Source organism: Crocodylus porosus, unplaced genomic scaffold (assembly GCF_001723895.1).
Source record: "Crocodylus porosus isolate Cpor-Errol unplaced genomic scaffold, CroPor_comp1, whole genome shotgun sequence".
In the NCBI taxonomy this organism is placed as follows: Eukaryota; Metazoa; Chordata; order Crocodylia; family Crocodylidae; genus Crocodylus; species Crocodylus porosus.
In genome coordinates, this window is record NW_017728924.1 from 16987343 (window position 1) to 16997457 (window position 10115).

The 10115-nt window shown below is 48.2% G+C and overlaps 1 protein-coding gene across 3 annotated transcripts in view; it reads left to right on the forward strand.

Annotated features, from left to right (window-relative positions):
• COL4A6 (collagen type IV alpha 6 chain) overlaps window positions 1–10115 on the forward strand; it is a 183175-nt gene that overhangs the window by 169719 nt on the left and 3341 nt on the right. For all 3 annotated transcript variants that reach the window (XM_019540429.1, XM_019540430.1, XM_019540432.1), the window contains 8 exons: window positions 556–681; window positions 1383–1499; window positions 2898–3059; window positions 4494–4592; window positions 5095–5241; window positions 7923–8039; window positions 8842–9033; window positions 9234–9520. In XM_019540429.1, the coding sequence (XP_019395974.1) occupies window positions 556–681; window positions 1383–1499; window positions 2898–3059; window positions 4494–4592; window positions 5095–5241; window positions 7923–8039; window positions 8842–9033; window positions 9234–9520 (1247 nt within the window). The remainder of the gene's footprint in view (window positions 1–555; window positions 682–1382; window positions 1500–2897; window positions 3060–4493; window positions 4593–5094; window positions 5242–7922; window positions 8040–8841; window positions 9034–9233; window positions 9521–10115) is intronic.

A 10115-nucleotide genomic window follows, 5' to 3' on the forward strand; every position in this document is an offset into this window, starting at 1 on the left:
GTAGTATAAGCACCTCCGTACATCTCTGCCCAGAAACTTCTGTCCTGCTAGAGCTCAGGCGTCTGTGTGAACCTGCCGAATAATCCCTCCATTTTGAGCCCCAAGCCAGAGGATCCCATTCTGTATTGTCCCTTCTCAGAGGCACAGCACAGGTGAAGGGGAAGCAAAGGGCTCTTTGGCCGGCTGGCTGTGGGCTCCAGCGCAGCCCAGAATTCTCACGGCACCAACTACTTATGGGCATGTGCTTATGGGCTATGTGCCAGGGCTTGAAAGAGAAGCAGCATTGTCCATGCTGTTCATTTGCAGAGGAACTTCCCTGCTAACTCCTGCATGGCTTCTTGTATCCATAGTACACACCTAGAGCAGCATATGAGAGGCCAGAGTCAGCCCAGCAATTTCTCTGGAGTCCAGGAAGCAGAGGGATGAATGGAAAAATCTATATCTGTAACTGCAAGAATACATTACATTAATATTAATGTATCAAAGTGTATTAATCTAACTTCCATGAAGCTGTCGTAATAGGCCTCTTTGTCATCTTTAAATGTGTTTGATTAGGCTTAAGTGAACCTGGATTGCAAGGCCCTGCAGGACTTCCAGGTCCTAAGGGTGAAGAAGGCCCTCCAGGAGTTGGCATAGGGGCTCCAGGACTCCCTGGGCTGAAAGGATCCTCAGGAGACATGGGTAAATAGTAACAGTCCTAGAAGCAGATGCGCTATAATGTCTGATGGAGTATACAAAGACTTGGGGCAAATAGGGTCAATGCAGTTTAACAATGAGTCATAGAGATGGGCCTGTTGTTTTGTAAACGGACGTGAGTCTAATAAGTGAAAAATCACTGATGAAATAGTTTTTATAGCTTTTATAGTTGTCTTTTCATCCTCTCAAATAAAAAAAAATGCTGTGTTGTTCTTTTCTGAGGGAAGGGGAGTAGGGTGTGAAGAGGGATGGGGTTTTCCTTATTTTTTAGGATAACATCCAACAGCCACTAATCCTTTCAATATAAATTTTGCACCATTCACACAGACAATCTCTGATGATTAGTATAGAGCAGTGATTCTCCACCAGCATGCCAGGGTACCCTGCGATGCAGATATTTTGAAGGGTGTCTCAGGAGGTGTGGAGGGATAAGTGCAGTGTGAGGAGATAAGCAGATAAAGGCAGGCTCAGGTTTTCCCTGCTTAGCTGCTGCCCTAACCCCACTGCCTGATGCCTCTACAAGGATGTGTAAGCCCTGTAATACATAAGTTAGTTTTTTAAATGGGGTGCCGCTCAATTCACAAAAGTTAGAGGGGTGCCTTGAGTCTAAAAATGGTTGAGAACCACTGCTATAGAGCCATGATCACTGTCTGGTTCTCAGTGTTTCTCTTTCTCTGTGATTCTAGGTCCACCTGGCCCTGTGGGGCTGCCTGGTCTACCAGGAGCTCCTGGCATCTCTATTCCTTCTGACATACGTGGGAGACGGGGTGATCCTGGCCGCCCTGGAGTCAGTGGGAGTCCAGGTATGGAGATTGAGGCCTCTCTGCTGCAGTTCATTTGTGTTTTGTACTCTAGCCATATGAAGAGCAAGGCTGACTTCCAGTCTTCCATGTGCATCCTAGGAAGAACTTGGAACGGAAAACTGGCTTTATGAGCAGTCAATCTAATGAGCTGGGGCATTTATACGCATGCTCTGGGACATGTGGGGGAGAGGGAGACAGCTTTTATTAGCACAGCTCCCAAATGTACTCTAATTAAAGTGCTTGGAGCATCACATGTTAGCGTCCCCATGCTGAATAATTGCAGCAGGGGCATTGTAAGTCAAGCTCACCAAATAAGCTTTAGTTAAAGCACCCCTGCCACCATTTTTCAGCACGGGGATGTTGCTACATGTGATACAGAGGCAGTAATTACTGTGCTCCAGCAGACTCAATTAATTGACTCAATTACTTGAGTCTGCTTCAACATGCTGTAATTACAGCACATTGGAGCAGCCTCCATGCATGTGTATAAGTACCCCTGGTGTTTAGAGCAGGGCTTGAGAATCAAGAGGTCTGGGTTCTGCTCCTGGCTCTACCACTGACCAGGGCTTAGTCACTTACCTCTCTATGCCTCAGTAACCCCAACTGTAATTTATGGGGGTGCTTATTCACCTCCATAAAGCACTTTGCTTCTGGATGACAAGTCATGTCTATGTATAAAGTAAGTGATATGGATTAAATATTGCAGTAAATTAACTGTTGTATTGGGATTCTGTCATGCTGCCATTAGCATTAGCACTCTGGATGCATCTGAGATCCCTAGTCATATACTGCATGCCCCCGTTGTGCTTGGTCCTTTACAAACAAAGAACACGAAGGTGGTTCTTGCCCTCATTGCACATATTTTGACGTTTGATTCACCAGCTGTCACAGTGTGAAGGAATGAGATGCCCTGCCCTGCTGTCCTCCATCCCCTTCCCACACACCCTTGTGTTGAAGAACTAAAAGGAATAAGGGCTTGACCCAGAACACAGAGGAGCTAAGTTCCTGCTGGGCCTGGTGAGCTGAATGTTCTCAGGGAGGAGACATATATTTTTAGTTCCTTTAGCCCGGGGCGGGCAATTATTTCAGGCGGAGAGCTGCTTACTGAGTTTTGGCAAGCCATCAAGGGCTGCATGACAGGCAGCCAGGGGCAGATAAATACTAATTTTCTAAATTTGTTAGGAGCCCCACAGGCCAGATAGAATGGCCTGGCAGGCCGCATCTGTCATGTGGGCTGCATTTTGCCCACCCCTGCTTTAGCACATCTATAAGCTGGGAAACCCATCTGATGACCAACGCTCACAATTAATGAACAAAGACAATTTCTCGAGGTCAGTGGTGGAGGCTAATGGTACTTGTGTGCTAGAGGAGTGATCTTGTTGACTTCTTTGTCTCTAGGTCTTCCTGGCCCCCCTGGCCCTCCAGGGCCCCCCGGCCCAGCATCTGATCAAGGTGATACAGGCGTTCCAGGTGTCCCTGGTTTTTTTGGTTTGCCAGGCCCAAAAGGTGACATGGGGCTTCCTGGTCCGATTGGAATCCCAGGAGCTTCAGGACTCAAAGGTAAGCTTTCTTTAACTATCTGTAGCAGAGGTCAGCAACCTGCAGACAAATGTAGCCATTTGATCCAACTTGCAGATACGGGGGGTTGGCAGCAGTCGCTTTCCCCTGCCATTGTGGGGACAAATGGTGGCAACAGGTGGGTCCTAGCACCCCTCTCCCTCCACCTCTGACCCAAACGGTGTCACTCCAGCCCACAGCCTGAAAAAGGTTGCTGACCACTGCTGTACAGTACTGAAGGTATCTCTTACTAGTGCAAAGAGCTGGTGGATCATGACCATAAATGCTATGAATATGGGTTTGATGTGGATGTGTGAACATGAAGACTTGTCTTCTAATCTGTTAAAGGTGGTATTTTCCAAAGCACTTGGAGCCAGCCTAAGGCAATGGGAGTTTTGCCCTTAACTTTATTAAGTGGAGCAATATTAGGCCAGAGCTCTGGAAAGCACTACCTTGCAGAAGATCTTGCATCCACAGTGTGGTTCCACTTTGTTCACACATCCTCTGGGACTTGCTGAGGTCATGTCATGGATCTGGGGGATCCACAAGATGGTGGAAACTGATAGATCTGTGGGAGGCAATGGGTCAGCACTGGGTCACTATGGGAAGCACCTCACCTTTCCTCTGATTTCCATTGGAGAGGTCCGAAGGGTGGCTGCAATCAAGAGGCAGTAATAACATGGCTTCAATGAAAACAACTCAGGACCCAGGAGGGAAGGGTCAGTGCAGGACAGAGGGTCTTCTGGAGGTCACACCACAGGGAAAAACCCATCCTTAGTGCTGTGAATGGAAAAGGGTTGCACATGGGGAAACTGCATCCTTCCCAGCACCCCTCCCAGGGAATGTTGGCAAGGGAGGGAATAATGTTTGCAAGTATTCAGATCAAGTGCAAGAGAAGAGAGGACGAAGAGGATTTGCTAACGTCCTTCAACCGCCTGAAAGGTGGTTACAAAGAGGATGGAGCTAGACTGTCCTAAGTGGTGGCAGATGACAGAACAAGGAGCAGTGGTTTCAAGTTGCAGCAAGAAAAGTTTAGGTTGGATACGAGAAAAAACTTGCTCACCAGGAGGTTAGTAAAATACTCGAAAAGGCAAGCTAGAGAGGTTGTGGAATCTCCATCCCTGGGGGTTTTTAAGACCCAGGTAGAGAAAGCCTTGAGCGGGATGATATAGTTGGGGCTGGTCCTGCTTTGAGCAGGGGGTTGGACTACGTGACCTCCTGAGGTCCCTTCCACCCCTGATTTCCTATGATTGCATGATCCTGTATCCTGTTAGTGCCAGGGCAGTAGAGGCTCTTTACAAAGCGGGGGCTGACCTGGCAGTCAGTGGACCCTGTGCCTAGAGGGAGTTTCCACCAGTATGTCTCTAACAGGCAGGACTTAGAGGGCCAAGGTTAGTGTTCAGGGTTCCCTTATGCTTTTGTTCTCTATCTTCACAGGTGCCCGGGGAGAGCCAGGTTTTATGGGGATGCCAGGGAAAGATGGGTTTCCAGGGGATGCTGGTCACCCTGGGCTGAAAGGGGACACTGGCCGTCGAGGTAAGTACAAGAGGAATCTGAGAGCTGTGCTGCAATGTAAATAGTTTGAAAAGGTGGGAGGGAGGGCGCCTTCTGGGTGGTTTCTGTGGTTTTGGGTGAATCCAACTGAAAAGTTGGAGCTCTTTGTTAGCATGGAGTGGAGTTGGGGCCCAATACTCAGCTTTGTGGGAGCTTGGGGCTAGGATACTTAATATGGACAACTATTTTGTTCTTCTGAGACAACTCTTTGCAGAAATTGTAACTCTCTATGTTTGAATCTTTCCCTCTATGGGAGATTTCTGCTGTTACTTCCCCAGATCCCCAACAGTCTTTGTTTTTGGCAAAAGTACCTACATTCAAGAAATATACAGAAAGGGTTGGAACTTTTGGAAACTTCAATAAGGAATGAACACTTAATGTGAACATCACTTGAACAGGGCATTCTCAATTTATTGTGCCAGTAAATCTGTGTAATTGCACATTTCATGTGGGATGTTTATGGTGTTATTTATGATGTCTGCAGGTCCCCCAGGTCTACCTGGTGCTCCAGGCCTAACACCAAAGCCAGAAGAAGTTGTAGTTCCCCCTGGTATAATAGGTCTGCCTGGGATTGATGGTGTCCCCGGTTTTGCTGGAGATCCTGGGATTCAGGGACCACTTGGGAAGCAAGGTAAAGCATGCCACATTCAAGTAAGGGACACTGAAACACTTGGCTTCTGTAAACAGAAAGTAGCTTTGTAAATTTTGCGATCGAGAATCAAAGGCTTCTCTTGAGAAGTTTTGTAGTAGAAACAATCACAGCAACTGCATGCTGATTTTGTTAAAAAAAATTCAATATTAGGTAGGAAGTCTTTTCGTTAATTTATTTTTCATGGGATGTTGTAGCATTTTTTGCATTCAGTTCCTGGAATTAAAAAATTCAGTTTGTGATGCTGCTTGCATGATGTCAGTTCAGAAACCAATGGATCTAATGAACCTGAGAATGACTCGCCAGTAAGAACTATATTGAGATTGTGTCAACATGAAATACTGTAACAGTGCTTAAGGGACTGAATTTTGCATCATTGCTGTTCATAGGAATTTTACCATTAACTTCAGTGAATGCAGGACCAGGTCATGCACCAGTGAAATGCTGAGACTTCCTATCTTAATGTGATCAATTAAGAAAATAATTAGAACTTGGTTGTACATGTGAATACACTGTGCAAATCTTAGAGTCCCAGTTGGTGTGTGTGTGTGTGCTCTTGCATCCCATTCTAAAGTGCGGGGCTACTGTTTTAGGGAGAGTGACCAAAACCAGACTCTAATGGTTTATCCCACTGAAGTCAGGGGAGGCAGGAGAGGGAAATGGATTTGAATCCTTGGATCCAAACCTGCCGTTCTATCATTTAGATCATGTGAGGTCCAAAGTTGGAAGAGAAAGCTATTTCTGGTTTGAATCAAGGCTGCCAATTAATCGCAGTTAATGTGCATGATTAACACAAGAACTAATTAAAGGGTTAGCTTTTTTTAATGCATTAATCACGCATGTGCTTTTGGAGCCTGCACCTGTCTCCTTTCGGCCACCATCACCACTGACTCTGGGCTGCCTAGTGGCATAGCAGTGGAAGTGAAGAGGAGCCGCAGAGCAGTGTGGACTCTGGGTGGGTACAGCCGGGTGGGGTGCGGCACGTGCATGCATACACATGCATGCGCTTAGAGGTGCCTCGATTATATTGGTGCCATATGAAGACGCTGTGTGCAGGCACATAGCCACGGCAGGCACAGCCAGGAATGCAGCCCAGTGGCTTGTAGAACAGTGCCCAGCAGATAATTCTGTGGAAGGAAAGGGGTGGAGTAGAAGGAAGGGGCAGGGACAGCAGATCAAGGCCCCCATGGTGAGAGAGGGAGTGGGACAGGGGCTGGGGCGAATGGGACCCTGGGGCAGGGGCCAGGGCTGAGGTAGGTTGTGGGACAGAGCCATGGGAGTTTCATCGGGGGGGGCGTGGCGGCTGCTCTCCACCACTGCGCACACCCCTAGGGGAGGCATGGGGCACATGTGCCCCCCAGATTTGTGCGTGGGGCAGAGACAAGCTGCAGGCTGGGGCTCTGCGCCGTGCTGCCTTTGCCCTGGGAGCTGCACGATGCTGTGTTGTGCCTCCCACCACCAGGCAAGCTGAGGATGTGCAGCTCCTGGGGCAAAGGCAGCAGGGTGCAGAGCTCTAGTCTGTAGCAGGCAGCCCTTCTCTGCCCTGTGCACAAATGCAGGGGGCACATGCCACCCAGAGGTGCACACAGTGGTGGATAGCTGCCCACCCCTCCATACACCCCTGGATGAGCCCCCTGCGGCTCCGTCCCATGACTCGCCCCGGCCCCAGGGTCCCATTCACCCCTGCCACTGTCCCACTCCCTCCTTTACTGTGGGGGCCTCAGTCTGTCTGCTCCCACCCCTTCCCCTTCCCAGACTTATCTTGCTGGGTGCTGCTCTACATGCTGCTGGGCTGCATTCCTGTAGAGTTACTATATTTCCATTTCAGAACAGAAGACACCTGCGGGGTGGAATAATATGGTTAGGGACGCGGTGATGCGCTTGTGCCCTGCCCCTGCCCCTCACTCCCAAGCCACAGCCCACCCCCGTTAGCCCTGCTGCTGCCCCTCACTCCTCACTCGCAGTATCCCACATTCTGCCAGGGTGGGCAAGGGTCCCCCCTCCCTGGGCTCTGACCCCCCTGCAGGGACCCCTGCTCCCCAAGCTCCAAACCCCACATACACCCCCCACTACCACCCCTAACCATACAAAGAACCTGCATAATCTTGCATAATTTTCAGTTTTTCTGTGCATAATTCTGAGTTTTTAGATGTGCGATTAAAATCACTATTAATTATGACTAAGTTTTTTAATCGTGCAACTAATCACAATCAAATTTTTAAATCATTGGACAGCCCTAGTTTGAGTATGACTGGAATCTAACAAGGACAGCCATTTCTACAAGATTTAAGCCTCAATTGATGACATCCTTGAGATTGAATAACCTTTCCTCTGTCTGCAATCACAGAAATCTAGAGAGACTGAGAGTAGGTTATGAAATTCCACTTCCATCAAATCCTGAAAGCTCAGTCCTGATCTGGCTGCACACTCAAAAACCCATTACAGCTTAAGCCTGACCCAGATCTGTGTGCTGCCATCTTGGCCTACTGCAGATGATCCCTGTGAGGGCTTGGTGCTTAGAGAATCACTGTACTGTTCTAGTACAGACGTGCTTAGAGAATCACTGTTAAGCCCTGATATTCATAAGATATTTCTCTTCTGATTCAGGGAGCAAGGGCTTTGGTATGAGAAACAGCATTAATAGTGATTATCTTTAATTTTAGGTCCAAAAGGTTTGCCAGGCAGATCTGGTCTGAAAGGACGTGATGGTTTATCTGGACCACGTGGCATAGTTGGAGATCCAGGATCTCCAGGTATCCCAGGACAACAAGGATATGAAGGTAACTTTAGAGGGCATGGAAGATAGTGAAAAATCAGGCAGTTAGATTTCTTAGGCTGGATTTTCCCTACTGTTTAGTTGTCACTCCAGGCCATAAACATCACATAATTTCAGCACTGATTTAGAGAGGTCCCAAGTGGTACCCGGGATTATGTCTTGTCTGTGCGCTGGGGTATATTTTGTCTTGGGTGAGGCAGGTAGGAGTGAGCACCTCCCTCTGTGGGAAGTCATTGCTGTCTGTTGCTGCTGATGTTTCAGTAGGTGCAGTCGTGGACTGCAATGCTTCCTGGACAAGGTAGTTCGTAAGGTATGGGAAGGACAGGGGTATGGCATTTGTTGTGGAACTTAAAAGGGGCAAAATAGAAGAGAGATGGTTGGTGCTGGATGAGAGGTGTATCTTGGTGCTTTCCAGAGTTGGAAGGTATGGGTTTTGCCCCAGTGCTGCCATAGACTCGCTCTACAACTGTGAACACACTGCTTAACTATTCTGCATTGTGAGAATACCATCATATGGGGTACTGTTGTGAAAGTTAATCAGTGCTTGTATGGTGCTTTGAGGTCCATAGGCAGAAAGACAAGGTGGACTTACGAATTGGATTCTAAAAGTAATTAGTGCTCTACAGTGTGGGTCAACTTTGATATGTAATTGTGTTTACCTCGGTACAATGGTTACAGCTAGGCAAATTCCACCAAGTCTATTTCACCAAGTTAGTCAAGTGGCAAATGTCAGAACACAGAGCTAATACAGACTCGGCTAACTCGCACATCAGCTATTGTTAATTTGCCATGTCTTTATCTCCCAGGTGTCTCTGGAAAGCCCGGCCCTATAGGTTTGCCTGGAATGCCCGGTCGGAGCGTAAGCGTTGGTTACACTTTAGTGAAACACAGCCAGTCAGAACAGATCCCACCATGCCCAATAGGAATGAATAAGCTCTGGGATGGTTACAGCTTGTTATACGTGGAGGGGCAGGAGAAGGCGCATAACCAGGACCTTGGTAAGTCTGAGTCGAACAATGCAGGCCAGTTTCTGTTCTTCAGTATGCACTGTACAATTTTCATTAATGTCATGGGGGATTTTGGTGGGTGTGAATTCAATTCATGTCTGGTTCATATACACTGATACTTGTCATGTGCTTATTCTTTATGAGTTCTAGCATTTTGGCAGGTGGCTGACATGAATCTCCCCTTCCCCCAGGTTTTGCTGGCTCCTGTTTGCCTCGCTTCAGCACCATGCCATTTATTTACTGTAACATTAATGAAGTGTGCTACTATGCCAGTCGAAATGACAAGTCCTTCTGGCTCTCCACCACTGCTCCCATCCCTATGATGCCTGTGACCAGCTTCCAGATTGCACAGTATATCAGTCGTTGCTCAGTATGTGAAGCACCTTCCCAGGCTATCGCCATCCATAGCCAGGATATAACCATTCCACAGTGCCCTGCTGGCTGGCGCAGCCTTTGGATTGGATACTCTTTTCTCATGGTAAGAAGAGGTACTCTTTAAGGCAAAAAGTCATGCTGTAAAAAACATGTTTAACATTGACAGTTCATTTTTTGATCGTGCTGTTGGGTTTGCTAGTTTTAACAATTGGCTATCGGAAACAGTGCCCACAATTCACTAACTTGTGAGTCTCTTGCTTATTACTAGTGGGTCTAGAATAATCTTTAGGAGTGCACCGATAAGAAATTTTTTGGGCCAATACCTGATTTTTAACAAGTCGTATATGCTGATCTGATTGCTGATATGTACCCTGGCAGCATGGAGAGCAGCGTCTGGCTGGTAAGTCTGTTGTGGTGGGGGGAGGGGGAGGGGCAGATCGAAGTCCCTGTGGTCAGGGAGGGATTGGGAGTGGGGCAGGGGCAGGTGCTGCCCAGCTGGGGCGGGGCATGGGATGGAGCCACAAGTGGCTTGTCCAGGGGCTGCAGGCGGCGGCTCCCACCGCTGCATGCACCCCAAGAAGACATGGGGGCATGCACTCCCGGATCTATGTGTGGGACAATGGTGGGCTGCCATTGCGGGCTGGGATCAGACTGGGCTGCACCTGGGGTGGGCAGTGGCTGCACTGGGAAAGGGGCTG